The sequence below is a fragment of the Bos indicus genome, chromosome 14, assembly GCF_029378745.1.
Source record: "Bos indicus isolate NIAB-ARS_2022 breed Sahiwal x Tharparkar chromosome 14, NIAB-ARS_B.indTharparkar_mat_pri_1.0, whole genome shotgun sequence".
NCBI classification, from domain to species: Eukaryota; Metazoa; Chordata; class Mammalia; order Artiodactyla; family Bovidae; genus Bos; species Bos indicus.
The window spans coordinates 34,697,575-34,715,094 of NC_091773.1; the positions used below are offsets into that span (position 1 = coordinate 34,697,575).

The 17,520-nt window shown below is 40.6% G+C and overlaps 2 protein-coding genes across 4 annotated transcripts in view; one reads left to right on the plus strand and one right to left on the minus strand.

Annotated features, from left to right (window-relative positions):
* The window catches only part of LACTB2 (lactamase beta 2), a 32,698-nt gene extending 26,160 nt beyond the window's left edge, over window positions 1–6,538 (minus strand). Inside the window, exons 1-2 of the mRNA XM_070802663.1 lie at window positions 6,344–6,538; window positions 44–207 (exon numbers count right to left, since the gene is read on the minus strand). Coding sequence (XP_070658764.1) covers window positions 44–207; window positions 6,344–6,465 — 286 coding nt within the window. The 5' untranslated portion in view covers window positions 6,466–6,538. The remainder of the gene's footprint in view (window positions 1–43; window positions 208–6,343) is intronic.
* A 148-nt stretch (window positions 6,539–6,686) lies between these two features.
* Window positions 6,687–17,520, plus strand: part of XKR9 (XK related 9) — a 30,916-nt gene continuing 20,082 nt past the window's right edge. Inside the window, exons 1-2 of one of the 3 annotated variants that reach the window (XM_070802661.1) lie at window positions 8,508–10,869; window positions 15,942–16,470. In XM_070802661.1, coding sequence (XP_070658762.1) covers window positions 16,199–16,470 — 272 coding nt within the window. In that variant the 5' untranslated portion in view covers window positions 8,508–10,869; window positions 15,942–16,198. Of the gene's footprint in view, window positions 6,983–8,507; window positions 16,471–17,520 lie in introns of those variants that run through there. The other 2 variants (XM_070802662.1, XM_070802660.1) reach the window with 2 other exon arrangements.

Here is a 17,520-nt window from a genome sequence, read left to right on the forward strand (position 1 = left end):
ACACAGTTTTCTTCAATGAGCTTAATAAATATTTTCTGTTTACCATTATTGATGCTTTTACAAATATCTCCTATGCCTCCAGTATGATCACGGTGCCAATGCGTCACTATGATTTCCTGGATGGCTGTGTTAAATTCCGTCAGAGCCTGCTTTAAACAGCTGATATATTCTGGGATTGATGGTTCTCCAGTGTCGATGAGGATCCTCCTGAAAATTAAATGGAAGATAATCACAAAATCAGAATACATAGTATCAATATATTTCTCACGCAGATAATTTACAGTATGTGTAAGAAACTGCATAAATTGCCTTGCTTCCAAAGTGCTTGAAAACCAGATGCACATAAGCTTAACTATAATCATCTCAAGATTCTTTGAAAAAACTTAAAGCTAAATGTGACTCTCAACAAGGAATAATAGCAATGATATTGAACACTTACATAGCATTTAAAAGAAATAAAAATAAGGCACAGTTCTAAGGATCTTACATGTTTTTACAAATGTATTCCTTGTAACAAACTCTGAAGGTAGGCTTTTCATTAGTATATCCAGAAATTAAGTAACTGGCCCAAGGTTGCTGCTGCTGCTGCTGCTAAGTCGCTTCAGTCGTGTCCGACTCTGTGCGACCCCATAGACGGCAGCCCACCAGGCCCCGCCGTCCCTGGGATTCTCCAGGCAAGAACACTGGAGTGGGTTGCCATTTCCTTCTCCAATGCATGAAAGTGAAAAGCGAAAGTGAAGTCGCTCAGTCGTGTCCGACTCCTAGCGACCCCATGGACTGCAGCCTACCAGTTACTTTGCAAATGGCAGAACCAACATTCAAGCCCAGGTATTCTGATGCCAGAATATGCATTTTTATTCACTCTGCTCTCAAGATTTTTTACAGCATCCTCAAATGTCTGAGCAATAGGGAAGAAGCTGATTCAGTGGTTTCCCTAAGGAAATCTAGTCCTCTGCACTATATACAAAATGAAGTACTGGGGTTTCCGTATGTGAAAGTGAGGGCAGCAGGGGAGCAAGGGGTGGGGGTGGGGGTGGGGGATGTTTGAGCTGTTTCCTTCCTTTACTCAGACAACTTACTTTTTCTGCTTGTGGTTCTGAACCCTCCTGCTTTGTTTGCCCTTCCTCCCTGTTTTATCAACCTGAATATTCACTGGAAGGACTGATGCTGAAGCTCCAATACTTTGGCACCTAATGCAAAGAGTGGACTCAATGGAAAAGACCCTGATGCTGGGAAAGATTGAGGGCAGGAGAAGGGAGCAACAGATGCTGAGATGGTTGGATGGCATCATCGACTCCACAGACACGAGTTTGAGCACACTCCGGGAAGATGGTGAAGGAGAGGGAAGCCTGGTGTGCTGTCCACAAGGTTGCAAAGTCAGACACGACTGAGCAACGGAACAGCACTGTTTCATGGGGGCAACAGTCTTTCTCTCTGAAGTTCTTTTGAAGAAATAATGGTGACATTTTCCTCCTCCAATTCACCAACTTCTTAAATTCATGCTGTTTCACAAGAATCTCTCCCAAGTTGAGGCTGGGGGAGACAGGATTCATCTTGATGAAAAGTCTCAGTTATTCGTTTGTGCATTAACTCCTCAATAACTGTTTATGAATGATCTACTATGTGCTATGCTTTTCTTGGTGTTTTTACATTTTTTTTTTAATATCAAAAATGTGCTATGCTTGTCTTGCAAGGCAAAACCCATCTTACCCTGGAAAAACAACCTGAGTTTATATGTTAATGATATCTCTTCTGTGACTTCTGATGTTGACTGAATTGCCACACTGGAAACTTCTGACAGTGATGACTGGATTAAAACCTTTAATTATACTATCCTAGACTTACTCTTCAGAGAAGGCAATGGCACCCCACTCCAGTACTCTTGCCTGGAAAATCCCATGGACAGAGGAGCCTGGTAGGCTGCAGTCCATGGGGTCGCTAGGAGTCGGACACGACTGAGCGACTTCACTTTCACTTTTCACTTTCATGCACTGGAGAAGGAAATGGCACCCCACTCCAGTGTTCTTGCCTGGAGAATCCCAGGGACAGGGGAGCCTGCTGGGCTGCCATCTCTGGGGTCGCACAGAGTCGGACACGACTGAAGCGACTTAGCAGCAGCAGACTTACTCTTCACTGGTCGCATCAAATATTAAATTATATATTCATTTTTGGAGCTATCTGATGATTTATGGTGTCTACAAGTCTCTAAGCCAGAAGAAAACAAAGCTATTGTTACGGGTGTATTTTTTCTGTCAAGTTCATAGGACACCCTTAATACACTACCTGAAACACTGCAGGCACTTAGGCACTTTTCTACTATGAATGAATGAAAGCTTTCTTTTTTCTCTTTTAATCAAATCCCATTTAAAACAGAAAGAAATACTATGTCTCCAAAAATAAAAAAAAAATACCAGAGTGTTTTATTAAAGTGCAACTTAATCAAGACTGCTGCTGCTGCGGCCAAGTCGCTTCAGTCATGTCCGACTCTTCGACCCCATAGACGGCAGCCCACCAGGCTCCCCTGTCCCTGGGATTCTCCAGGCAAGAACACTGGAGTGGGGTGCCATTTCCTTCTCCAATGCATGAAAGTGAAAAGTGAAAGTGAAGTCGCTCAGTCGTGTCCGACTCTTAGCAACCCCATGGACTGAAGCCCACCAGGCTCCTCTGTCCATGGGATTTTCTAGGCAAAAGTACTGGAGTGGGGTGCCATTGCCTTCTCTGTAATCAAGACTAAGTTGTATTAACACTTTACAAACAGGACCTCATTTTATTAAGCATCCTGCAAGGAAAAAAGGAAGTTTCACTTTTCACCTACCTATAACAACGTCTCTTGAAATGTCACTTTGAAGTTCCTCCCACCAAGGACTAGGGCCTGTTTTCCTCATCCTTTGAGTATGGATGTACACTGGGTTTTCCTATGCCAATGGACTGACATGAAAGTGATCGTAAGCCTTCGCCTCTAGGTCTTTACATACTTTCTCTCATTCCACTGGAACCCTGCAATTAGCCAGTGAATACATTAGGCTAGCCTGCTGCAGGATAAGTGACCAAAACACAAAAATAAAATCCATAACACTACTTTGGCTACATGGGGAAGAACGGATTGAATAGGGACAAAAGTCGATGCAGACAGGCCAGTGAGAGACTATTTTAAGAGCCTAAGCAAGAGTAGTACTGGCTTGGACAGGTTAACAGCAGTAGAAATGTTGAGATCTTTATAATGGCTTGGATATGCGTGTGCAGGAAGCAGAGAAAAGTGGTCAAGGAGGGTATTTAAGTACTTAACTTGATTATATATGGGGATGGTTCTGTTTACCAAAATTCAGACAACTGGAGGAAGACAGGTAGTTTCGAGTGGCTTTGAGGTATCCAATTAGAGATATAAAAAAGCAGTTGGCTACCCTTGTCTGAAGATGAAACCTGGATTTGTCTACAGTGGAGCTATAAATTCGGGAATTATTAATGAATACAACAGGTGGAGCCTAGGAAGTAGTCAAAATCCCCTGGGTAGAGAATACAACAATGAGAACAGAAGAAACAGTAGGACTGTCTTCTGAGGAACTCAAAAGCTTAAAATATCTGGTAAAGACGATGATTCTATAAATGAGATTGCTAGAGAGTAGAATAGCTAGAATGGTGAGAGCAAACCAGGAGAAGGCCATGTCAATAAATCAGGGAGTGGTCCACAGCATCAAAAGATACTGAAGTTCAAATAAGATGGGAATCGTAAAATGCCACTGGGTTTAGTGATACAGGAGCCACCAGTGATCTTAGTGGAATAGATGGATCTCATTTATCAGGATCACCTGGACCCAATTACTATTCATTTCTAGCCACCTAACATCTACTTTATACAGCAGAGCAGCAGCACCTGCACATTAACTTATCATAACTCAGCTGCATGGGCTCAACATCATCTCTCTCGCTGTCATCTGTGAGTGATGCCACTGGCCATTCATAGTAGTCTAAGTAGTGGACATCAAAGACGGTGAATCTGTTCTTCTCTCAATCGGCTTCAGGTTCCTCACGTCTTTTAGCACCAGCACTTTGCCACACTGAATGTGATTCCAGTGTTTAAAGATACAGTATGGATTTTTCATACAACATCGTCCCCAACGCCCGCCAACTTCTTCATCTGGTTTTCAAACAGAACCAGCCATCTGTTTCATTGCTGGAGGAAAAACAGGCTGTGCTGAACTTTTTGAGAGACAGTACACTGATCTCCTATGTTGTGTTTTCCTGAGAGACTTCCCAGGATAATTTTGACTATATGCAATTTTCATCTTAGGTACTGACTTTAGAACTCATTTAAGATGACACACTGAAAAGCTAAGAGCATACCTATGGACTGACTTCCTGGGGTGAGTGAGTCTAAGCCAACCCCGACTCTATGCTAGATATCAGGTAATTTTTTTTTCTGCTTAATTTTCTGTTTGCCTAGACCCTGGAGGTAGCTTAAAGCTCTGACTCTGCGTCGTTTATCCTGGACTCAACTTTTTGCTTTCTGCTAGATGGTCAATACTTCCAGATTCTCCAAGCTGCTGCTTCTAAAATTGTGATTTACCAGAAAAAGGCATGGAGAAGGCAATGGCAACCCATTCCAGTACTCTTGCCTGGAAAATCCCATGGATGGAAGAGGCTGGTGGACTGCAGTCCGTGGGGTCACTAAGAGTCAGACAGGACTGAGCGACTTCACTTTCACTTTTCACTTTCATGCACTGGAGAAGGAAATGGCAACCCACTCCAGTGTTCCTGCCTGGAGAATCCCAGGGATGGTGGAGCCTGGTGGGCTGCTGTCTATGGGGTTGCACAGAGTCGGACACGACTGAGGCGACTCAGCAGCAGCAGAAAAAGGCAAATACAATGGATACTTCAAATGAAAACCCAATAAACTATACTTATTAAATAAACTGGTAATCAACTATATTTTACTAATTGTAACACATCTAGTTCATGGCAAATAGATAGGGAAACAATGTAAACAGTGAGAGACTTTATTTTTTGGGGCTCCAAAATCACTGCAGATGGTGACTGCAGCCATGAAATTAAAAGACATTTGCTCCTTGGAAGAAAGCTATGACCAACCGAGACAGCACATTAAAAAGCAGAAACATTACTTTGCCAACAAAGGTCTGTCTAGTCAAAGCTATGGTTTTTTCAGTAGTCATGTAAGGATGTGAGAGTTGGACCATGAAGGAAGCTGAGCACCAAAGAATTGATGCTTTCAACTGTGGTGTTAGAGAAGACTCTTGAGAGTCCCTTTGACAGCAAGGCAATCAAATCAGTCAATCCTAAAGGAAATCGATCCTGAATACTCATTGGAACGACTGATGCTGAAGCTCCAATACTTTGGCTACCTGATTCGAAGAACAGACTCATTGGAAAAGACCCTGACGTTGGGAAAGATTGAAGGCGGGAGGAGAAGGGAACAACAGAGGATGAGATGGTTGGATGGGATCACTGACATGATGGACATGAGTTGGTGATGGACAGGGAAGCCTGGCGTGCTGCAGTCCATGGGGTCACAAAGAGTCGGCCACGACTGAGTGACTAAATTTAACTGATGAACACGTCCAGACTGAATAATTAAATTCTGCGCTCAAGGTAAACTATACCTTATTTTCAATTTTTATTATCTACAGTAAGGACTACACAAAGATTGCTCAATGCACTTACTATGCACTAAATGACATGTCACCGTGAGACCACTAAAACAGAATGCGTCTGAACAAGATAAAAATCTTGGAAATACAGACAGGTTATTCCATTCGCAGAATAATTTAAAATAGTTAAAAATATTTAAAATAAGGCCACACAACAGTAACAAGAAACAAAGTTAGCTCTTCTTTCCCCAAGCTAGCTAGCTTTTTCCCAGACTCGAGCAATTTGAAGCAAGGAAATTCTGCTGTCCGCTATCGAGTTAAGAAAAAGGCCTCAATACAACCACTTGCTTTTGCGAACCTAAGTCAAACTCAGGGCCAAACACCAGTGAAAGTCAGGTGAGGAAAGTAAACGGGTTCTTGGATTCTTAACTCCAAGCGATCCTAGTGTCTCAACAGCTTAAACAACCTCACTCTGGCTTTCAAAATCAAAGTAAATTGGGTCTCGAAAACAGGAAACATACTCATTTTTCCTTAGCCATTTGTAAGTTAAGACAGTTGACTACCCCGGGAGGAAGTGATTTAGGGGAGGGGGTGTCCGAATCGGGGTGGGCTGGGGCAGGACCCCACGGTGCAGGCTGCGGGCGCACAGCTTGTCCGCCCGCCGCGAGCAGTCCCCACAGCCCCAATCCGTGCGTCCCGCAGGCCGGTATGTATGATGGCGAGGGTGGAAAAACGTTTACCTGGGGCCGGTCCCCACCAGGTAGGTGTTGGTGCCCTGCAGGGTCATGGGACCCGGGTTACAGCCCAGGACGCGAATCACCCGACTGGACAGCCGTTCTATGCGCTGCAAGGTGGCAGCCATCTCTTCGTCTGCCGCTCGCCGCCACAGAGCAGGCGAGACCGCCCAAGCGCGGAACCAGCAACAAGGCCGGGGGCGGGGCCGGCGGTCACCTGACGCCGCGCGAGTGGAGTGGGGCGTGGACCCGTAGCTGTGCCGGGGGCGGGGACAGAGATCACGTGGTGCAGCACGAGCGAAGTGGGCGGGCCGGGGAAATCAGCCCCGGTGCCGTGGGCGGTGCCGGAGATCACGTGTTGAAGCGCGAGCCCAGCGGGTGGGGAGTCGGTGAAGTGCGGTGAGGCGGGGCCAGCGGCACGTGACTCTGGCGGAGTTTCGTGGGCGGCAGTGCGAGGTTGTTCGCTGGCACGAGGCGCGCGGCGGCCTGAGGCGAGACTGGACTCCGGCCCTTGCGTGCTGCCGCCTGTCACAGCCTGGTGGTTTCGCAGGAGTTTGCTTTCAGGCAGGCTAGTTTGTTCGGCTGCGAAAGACACATTTTAATCCGGGAAGTCTTGTGATGGAGCAAGGGGCAGGCAGGTTTCCGGTTAGTTACAGAGCACGGAATCCCGGGAAGGGTAGCTCGTCGGGTTTTCAGGCGAGGGTGGGGGTGGGTGTGTGAGGAGGAACTGGTTTATCTTTTATAATAAATAGCAATAAGGGAGGTTTATTTAGCACTTACTGCTGTACCGAGTGCGTTTTACAAACGTTCAGTTCAGTCGCTCAGTCGTGTCTGACTCTTCGCGACCCCAAGAATCGCAGCACGCCAGGCCTCCCTGTCCATCACCAACTCCCGGAGTTCACCCAAACTCAAGTCCATCGAGTCGGTGATGCCATCCAGCCATCTCTTCCTCTGTCGGCCCCTTCTCCTGCCCCCAACTCCTCCCAGCGTCATGGTCTTTCCCAGTGAGTCAACTCTTTGCATGAGGTGGCCAAAGTATTGGAGTTTCAGCTTCAGCATCAGTCCTTCCAGTGAACACCCAGGACTGATCTCCTTGCAGTCCAAGGGACTCTCAAGAGTCTTCTCCAACACCACAGTTCAAAAGCATCAATTCTTTGGTGCTCAGCTTTCTTCACAGTCGAACTCTCACATCCATACATGACCACTGAAAAAATCATAGCCTTGACTACTATCTCATTTAATCTTCACAATGTGAAGAAGGCAATATTTTTATGTCCATTTTACAGACGCAAAATGGAGGTTTGGAGACATGCCCCAACCTTGTACTGACACCCCACGCACCCCCTGCAGTGGAGTGCTCTGCTCCCTTTTGTGCCACTTGCAGTACCCCACCAACCCCAAGACTAGGGGGGGACGCGAGCGTGTGTGTTGGGGTTGTGCTCTTGGTGGGAGGTTGTGTCCAAGACATAAAGGACTTCTTTTTCTTTGTAAGGGTCCTTTTCTAATCTGCTGAGCAGTTAACCACCCCAGTGTTAACTAACCCTCCCCATATTAAAAAAAAAAAAAAAAAAATCCAGTTACTGTTTTCCTAAAAGGGAGTGCACAGATCTCATGATCAGTTTCATTCCCTTCTGGGCCATGAAATTAAAAGACGCTTACTCCTTGGAAGGAAAGTTATGACCAACCTAGATAGCATATTAAAAAGCAGAGACATTACTTTGCCAACAAAAGTCCGTCTAGTCCAGGCTATGGTTTTTCCAGTGGTCATGTATGGATGTGAGAGTTGGACTCTGAAGAAAGCTGAGCGCTGAAGAATTGATGCTTTTGAACTGTGGTGTTGGAGAAGACTCTTGAGAGCCCCTTGGACTGCAAGGAGATCCAACCAGTCCATTCTGAAGGAGATCAGCTCTGGGATTTCTTTGGAGTGAATGATGCTGAAGCTGAAACTCCAGTACTTTGGCCACCTGATGTGAAGAGTTGACTCATTGGAAAAGACTCTGATGCTGGGAGGGATTGGGGGCAGGAGGAGAAGGGGACGACAGAGGATGAAATGGCTGGATGGCATCACTGACTCGATGGACTCCGGGAGTTGGTGATGGACAGGGAGACCTGGCATGCTGCAATTCATGTGGTTGCAAAGAGTTGGACACGACTGAGCGACTGAACTGAACTGAAAAGATGTGAAACACGTGTGATATCCTAGCCCATGCCTTTTTCAAAAGAAATGATAAATTGACACATTAGATGCTAGTGGTTCTAAAATTTAGGCATTTTTAAAGGTAATTGTTTATTTTTAATTGGAGGGTAATTGCTTTACAATATTATGTTGGTTTCTGCCATACATTAACATGAATGCCCCATAGGTACATACATGCCTCCTCCCTTTTGAATCCCCCTCCTACCCTATCCCACCCCTCTAGGTTGTAGGGCATGCATTTTAACATCCTTTTTGGCAGGTGTTTCTGGAGAAAGGACTGTTGCTCTGTATGCAGTACAAATCAAAAGTTTAATATTCCAGATTTCTTGAAAACACACCTGGAATGTGTGGCAAATTTCTTTCCCTGTGTCTTTGAGATGTACTTTTAATAGCAAAATGTTTCAAAAACCTTCATTGAAACAATCATGTGAATTATCCCCTTTGCAATGGGAAGGCAAGCAACAAGTCCTTTAAAGACTGCTTGGAATAATCATCAAAATTCCCTATATCAAGTATTTTCAACTCAACAATATTTATTTGTCTGTTATCAGTAGCTCTTCCAGCAAGAAGCTGGCTTCCCATTTTAAAACCTCTCTCCTGGAAAGTCAGCAAACCTTTGAGAAGAGAGAGGAACTATTTTCGTGGGCAGCTCCACTTTCTTATTCCTTAACTTTATTTTTTTCTCATGAACTAGAATTTCCCTTGTTCCTTCCGTCTCATTTAGTTCCTTGCCAGGGTCTTCATTTGGTAGATGAACAAATGGGGCCAACAAATAATTTAAAAGTGACTTGAGTCATAGAAGAAGACGTTAGACACTAGTAGAAGAGCAGAACAGAGTGTAGGTGATGAACTTGGTTTAGAGGAGTTTAAGTTGAGGTCATTGTGGGATATCCCCATAAAGAAATCCACAAATAGTTAGATGTATGGCTTGAGCTAGGAAGAAAGAGGCTGCAGATTCAAAACTGAGTCTTTGTGAATATCAATGTAACTTGAAGTTTTAAGTTCCCAAGAAAGAAGACCAATGACTTTTACATTCTGTTCAGTTACAGTTACAATAATTGATCAGCTACCTCTAACATGTATTGTTGTTGATGTGTGGGAATGTATGTAAAATGAATACGATAGCTTTATAGAGGCTTATAACTAAAAAGGAGATGTACATGATAATATTTTAAAGCATATTCAGGTGAATCCTGTAGAAGTATAGTGAAAGTGATGAGATTGCTAGAAGGAAGGAGAGAAATTAGGATAATTTGAGAAAGCTTAACAGTAGTGGATGTTAGCTGATTTTTAAAGGATTGATATGACTTTTATCAGGTAGCTGGAAGAAGAAGGGCTTTCTGGACTGTAAATAACCTTGAGCAAAGGCTTGGAAATAAGAACTGTAATGTTTATTTTGGTAATAGAAACCAACGATCATATGTTCTTGGGGCATAGGGTTTGAGAAGGTATAAAATTTGAAAAATTAGGTAGGTAGGGCTCCATTGGAGAAGGCAATGGCACCCCACTCCAGTACTCTTGCCTGGAAAATCCCATGGATGGAGGAGCCTGGAAGGCTACAGTCCATGGGATCGCTAAGAGTCGGACACGACTGAGCGACTTCACTTTCACTTTTCACTTTCATGCATTGGAGAAGGAAATGGCAACCCACTCCAGTGTTCTTGCCTTGAGAATCCCAGGGACGGGGGAGCCTGGTGGGCTGCCATCTATGGGGTCACACAGAGTCGGACACTACTGACGTGACTTAGCAGCAGCAGCAGCAGTAGCAGCAGCAGCAGCAGGGCTCCATTAATAATATGTTGTAAATTCTTTATTAGATCATTTCAAATTCAGGAATCTCTCCCTTTCAAACATAAATTGTCCCCTTAGATATGCTGTGAGGCAAATCATATTTTTTTAAAAAATTAATTGATAATATAGTAAAAACTTGTAAACTCATCAGCCTTAAAAGGAACCATGTAATTCCTTCCCCCAAGGTGATAGTTTAAAAAAAAAAGGATGTACTATGAACACAATGATACAGACTCTTATCACTGGATTAGAATATCGCACATATGACTAACAGGTGATTTCAGTTTCATTTTGGTTTGGATCTTAAAGGTTTGCTACTGCTGCTGCTGCTAAGTTGCTTCAGTCGTGTCAGACTCTGTGCGACCCCATAGACGGCAGCCTACCAGGCTCCGGCATCCCTGGGATTCTCCAGGCAAGAATACTTAAAGGTTTATACACTCCTTAATAATGCTTATTTTCCATGAGGAAGAAAAAAAAAAAATTCCCAGGATGAAGATTTTCCAGAAGGAACTTTGAATTAAAGAAGGCTTTTTATATATGACAAGTAAGTCTATATATTATGTGTATTAAATTTGATTGACAAGTGAACATTTGCTAGTTTGTACTTCAGGTATCTTCTTTATTGCAAATAGAGGAAGAGAGCTGTACAGTGGGCAAAGTTTATGTATTTTGGCTGGCAGCCAGATAGTCACACAGGTGGGTTGACCTCTGAATGAGAAACTGGATTGAAACACCTATTGGATCAGTCAGTGTTCCGAATTCTCTAAGTGAAGTGAAATTTTGTAGATTGGCATTATTTCTGATAAGGTGGTATTGGAACAGTGATCAGTTGTAGGGATAAAGATGAAGATCCTTCATACAAGTTATCTGACTATGTGGTTATTGAAGGAAGTGCAGGCCCTTTTTTATGAGAGCTGCTATATTTATTAAGTACTTTGCTGTGTAGTTGTCTTTCCAGTTGGCATTATGTTCTGCTTCACTAAATTGGGAATTTAAAAGTTGCCAGATCAGATTAGTTTATTGAGTCTGATATTCTGCCAATAATGCAATTTCTAAGTTTCTTAGAAATTATTTTTTCCCATATTGTAAATCTTGATTCAAAATGGCTAGAGTTTTCCTTTTCCATGCCAGGTGAAGTAAGCTATCTTTGTGGGAGAGTGTTTAAGAATTGTGCACAAGGAGGTCTACCTCGTTTTATTGCACTTTACTTTATTACAATTCTCAGATATTGTGGTTTTTATAAATTGAACGTTTTGGCAACCTGCATGGAGCCAGTCTACCAGTGCCATTTTCCCAACAGCATTTCATCTCTTTATGTTACTGTGTTAGAGTTTGGTAATTCTCACAGTGCTTCAAACTTTTTTTTTTTATTATTGTTATGTCTGTCATGGTGATCAGTGATCTTTTACAACTGCAAAAGGATTTTGTCTCGCTGAAGGCTGAGATTATGGTTAGAAGTTTTTTAGCAATGAAGAATTTTAAAATTTAAGTATATACAGTTTTTAGACATAATTGCACACTTAATAGACTACAGTATAGCTTAAACATAACTTTTGTATGCACAGGGAAACCAAAAACTTTGTGTGACTCACTTCATTGTGATATTTGCTATATTGTGGCAGTCTGGAACTAAATTCATAGTGTCTCCAAGGCATGCCTGTACATTAAAATTAGTTTACTCATTAGAGATAACTCACACAAATACCAACATCTCTAAGCCTCAGTTTATGATCTATAAAGTGGGGCCAATGATAATCTTACATAAATTTGTGAGAATTAAATAAAGTTTGTAAAACATTTCAATCATAGTAAATACTCAGCGTCTATCAGAATACTATCTATTCTTCTACTATGGGCTTCCCTAGTGGCTCAGACGGTAAAACATCTGTCTGCAATGCAGGAGACCTGGGTTTGACCCCTGGGTTGGGAAGATCCTCTGGAGAAGGAAATGGCAGCCCACTTCAGTATTCTTGCCTGGAAAATCCCATGGACCCGGAGCCTGGTAGGCTACTGTCCATGGGGTCGCAAAGAGTCGGAGACGACTGAGCGACTTCACTTTCACTCTTTGTATTCTTCTACTCTATATGGAAATATTTTTTTTTCCTCGATAGAAAGCTTAGGAAATTGCATTTTTTTAGATGATGTTAAACAGGACTTGGATACACATTAAACACATCCAATATAATCATGTTAAAAAATCTGTCAACATTTTAGGGAATTTTGTTCCACATACTCAAAATCTAGTGCATTAGACTTCTGAACTCGCTGTTCCTTCCACCTGGCAAGCTTTTTCATATGATAGCAATATGGCTAATTTCTTTACTCAGATGCCATCTTCTTAGTGAGGGCTGCTCTGACCATTCTAATTAAAATTACAACCTGTGATGCACCTGCCTCTACTCCAACTCCTGATTTCCTTTAACATGCTCTGTTCTTTCTGTAGCACTTATCACCTTCTAATATGATGTCTAATTTTACTTATTTTTATTCTTTGATTATCTTTCTGTGCTAGGATGTAAGTTCCACAATGGCAGGGATTTTTGTTTCTTTTACACATGATATATCTCAAGAGCTTAAAATAGCACATGATAGGTTTAAGTAAATATTTAATTAAACAGAACTTTTTGATGAAATCTCATCCTGCTAAACTCCATGCTTAAAGTGACATGACATCTTTCATTTAAGATAAGAAACCCGCTGCAGGGAAGTTCATGCTCTATTAGATTAGAAATACTCAGACTTAAAAAAATTTTTTTCCATCCTGTTGGCCACAATATTCTTGGTAAGAAAAGTAGCAATAAGGAGTGTTTTCTTTTACTGTAAGAACAGTGAACTATCTTTTAATATTATTCTAAAAACTTTTAAAGAAAATACTTACAAGTGCTAAAATGACAGGAACACTGCTAAGTATTAGATTGTGTTTTTTTAAATAACATCTTCCCCTCCTAATTTTTAAAGTAATAAATATTCTTTATAGAATATATAGGGTGTTAGTCTACTCAGGCTGCCTTAACAGAATCCAACAGATTGGTGGATTAAACAATAGAAATTAATTTTTCCCATAGTCTGGAAACTGGAAGTCCAACATTGAGGTGCCAGCAGGGTTGGTTTCTGTTGAGGCCTCTTTCTTTGGCTTGCAGATGGCTCTTTTCTTGCTGTGTCGTTTCTCATAAGGACACCACTCCTATTGGGTTAGGGACCCATCCTTGTGACTTCTTTTAACCTTATTCCCTCCATAAAGGCCTGTCTCTAGGAACAGTCACTTTGAAGGTTAGTAAGTCAACGTAAACAGTGGAAACAGTGTCAGACTTTATTTTTTGGGGCTCCAGAATCACTGCAGATGGTGACTGCAGCCATGAAATTAAAAGACGCTTACTCCTTGGAAGGAAAGTTATGACCAACCTAGGTAGCATATTCAAAAGCAGAGACATTACTTTGCCAACAAAGGTCTGTCTAGTCAAGGCTTTGGTTTTCCCCGTGGTCATGTATGGATGTGAGAGTTGGACTGTGAAGAAGGCTGAGCGCCGAAGAATTGATGCTTTTGAACTGTGGTGTTGGAGAAGACTCTTGAGAGTCCCTTGGACTGCAAGGAGATCCAACCAGTCCATTCTGAAGGAGATCAGCCCTGGGATTTCTTTGGAAGGAATGATGCTAAAGCTGAAACTCCAGTACTTTGGCCACCTCGTGAGAAGAGTTGACTCATTGGAAAAGACTCTGATGCTGGGAGGGATTGGGGGCAGGAGGAGAAGAGGACAACAGAGGATGAGATGGCTGGATGGCATCACTGACTGGATGGACGTGAGTTTGAGTGAACTCCGGGAGTTAGTGATGGACAGGGAGGTCTGGCGTGCTGCGATTCATGGGGTCGCAGAGTCGCACACGACTGAGTGACTGAACTGAACTAAAGTGAAGTCAAAGTATGAATTTTGAGAGGAAACTGTTCAGCTCATAAATATAGAAAAGAATGAAGAATAAATAATCTGTAATGCCATTAGTTCCCCAGATAAAACTACTGTTAACGTTTTTCCTATTTCTCTAGTCCTATTTCCTTTACATTTTCAAAGCTTTGAGATTATAGCAGTATTTTTTTCCACTTAACGTTCTTTAAAGTGAAGTCAAAGACTGCAAACTCAGATGCTTACAGGTATCAGGCAGACAGGCAAAGTAATAATGATAACTAACAGTTATTAAGCCCTAATTGTACCAAGTACTTTTCTAGAGGCTTGTATGTGTTATATATATAGTACCTTTCTTAACCTTAACAACAACCCTCTGAGATATATACCATTATTATCTCCATATTTCAAATGAAGAAAATAAGGGATAGGGAGGTAAAAAGAACATATTTAAGGATACACAGCTATTAGATAGCTGCATGGGCACTGAGACCTCACTGTTGAAATGACTGAAGTGGGGTGACTGGGTACTGTGGTGAAATTGAGAGCACCTTTGCCATCTAGGGTGGGTACTCACTGCTCATGAAGAAATGATAGTCTACTGTAGCAGATCTTTGAGTTCTTTGATAGCAGAGAAAACTCTGGATTTTTATATGAAATCTTGGCAGTTCGTTAGTACAATTAAAGAAATCCCTGTTGAGTTGAACAGATGTCATCTGCAGATTGCATTCATGTTTATAAAATAGGCTTCATAATAGTAATATCTACCTTCTAAGTTTGATGTAAGAATTATATGAGGACATTTTATTTGTAACATACAGGTCAATGCCTGGCATGTAGTAACTGTTATTAATATTTTCTCCAGTCATCAAAATTCTTTATAAGTATCATTTACTATTGTTTTTGTTTTAAGAAATTATAAAACACATTAGTGCATATCTGTTGTAAAAAACTCAACCAATATGAAAGAATATTTAAAAGATTGAAATTGCATTTGCTTCCCACTCAACTCCTTTCCCCTCTCCATGTATATTAAGAAAGCATATACTGCAACATGCTATATTTATCCTTCTGGTACTTGCTTCTTTCATTTAATATGTCTTGGAGACCTTCTGAAATCAGTTTATACGAAGCTACTTCATTCTTTTTAAAGGTTGCATGGTATGTTCTTTAGTGTGAAGGTACCATAATTTATTGAATTAGATTTCTAAATTGTCATTTGGATTGTTTTCAATTTTTGCTGTTTTAAAAAAGGTTCTGCAAAGAGCATATACCTTTGTGCATGTTTGTAAATATTTCCCTAGGCTTGATTCTTAGAGGAATTGCTGTATCAAAGCACATTAAGAATTTTCACAACTGCTGGACCTTTGTTAAATATATTTTTAGTAGCTTTGTAATATTCTACTTTATGAATCTACCATTATTTAATTCTTCTTGTTGACACATTTAGATTATTTCCAATTTTTTGTCACTATATATAGTCCTTTAGTACATATGTTTGTGAGTAGGTTATGTTTTTTAAAAAGAAAATAGTCTGAGAGGAAGTTGTCAACTATTAAGTATATTTCTAACACTTTACTTTCACAAAGCTATATATTGTAAGAAATGTATTTAGTGGTAATATATTATTTTTAGAAAAAGTAGAGCTTTGATAAAGTCGTGGCCTAGGATTTTTAATGTTAGAATCGAGATTTTTGGAAGTTTTTATGTTTTATTTTAGGTGTTGTCATCTGTAATGAAGATCACTGTGAAACAAGATTGAGTAAAGCCTAGTAACAACTGGACCAGAGGTTTAGAAGAGAAAGTTAAAATTAGTCACTTTGGTTTTAGTGTTCCAATTTCATAATGTATATTCTTTAAAATATTTAGGGAGTGGAAATTAAAATTCAGTGCTACACCAAAGAGTGCACTAATATTTGTTTTTTTCTTTTTGTATGAGAGGAGGAGGTAAATAACCAAGAGATACAGTGACTCATAATGAAATATACTAAGTTCAATTTTATGATGTCAGTCCTTGGCATTATGATCTATGTTACTGATTTAATTGTGGACATCTGGGTGTCTGTCAGATTTTTTCATGAAAGACAGTATGTTTTTGGTGTTTTAACAGTAAGTTTTATGCTCTTTGGAACACTTGTGGTCCAGTGTTTTAGTTATTCTTGGTTCAAGGCTGATTTAAAAGAAGCAGGCCAAGAAAGCCATCATTGTTTTCTTCTACTTCATTGCTTGCAAGGAGGAGTTTTTACAAGGTGAGCATATACTTTTGATCTTTAATACTGTTATTCTCTGATTCAGACAGAAGCTACTTTCTGTATCTGGTTAGTGAAATGTACAAAGTTTCTCTATTTGCATGTAGGACAAAGGTTACTTGCTTCTCACTAGCAATGCTTGCATGAGTCATTGTACTGTCAGAATTTTCCAGGTTCATTAATAGAATGTTTTAATTTACCTAATTAAGTTGCTTTTTCTAATATATTATTACATTTTTATGAGAAAGAAAAAGACTCATTTCTATGTCTTGTGAATCTTTTCTCCTCTATTTTATATTTTAAAACTGATTATGTAAATACAGCCTATCACTTGCAACTCTGATAGAAAGCACTTTTTTAAGTAACTTGTACTATTGATTTAATGAGATGAAATTTTTACTGCAGTAGTGCAGTAGCCGTGTGGTTAGCTAGGTACAGAATCACTCAGAACTAAAAACAAACTTAAAAATCATGTTGTTTAAAACCTATTTTATGGTTAAAGAAAGTAGAATCTAAATGAGCCCTGAGAATTCTATGATTATCCATATATCTAATTTCATATGACCTTTTCTTTCATTATATTAAGAGATATAATTCTGTTCAAAGCAATATATATATTAAAGGTAAGGAGAAGAATTAAAGACAAATATTAAGAGGATAATGTACTATTTTGTTACAGTTAGGTTTTGAATTTGAGCTATTTTAATAGTCATCTTTCCTGAGAAAGATTTTAGTGATAGTAGAATTCTAGGTAAATAGTTATTTTCTCTCTGTATGTTATGTTCTCTCATCTTTTTGTTTCCATTGTCATTATTGAGTAGTTAGATATCAGTCTTGCTGTTGTTCTTTACAACGGTTTTGTTTTCTTTCCCCTCTGGTTGCTCTTATGATTTTTCTCCTTATATTTGGGTTTCTACAGTTTATGATATATCCGTGTGAAGAATTTATTTTTAATTCTTTCACTTGCGATTTGCTTGCTGTCTTGATTCTGTGAATTATTAGCTTCCATGAGTTCTGCACAATTCTCAGCCATTATCTTTTCTAACATTT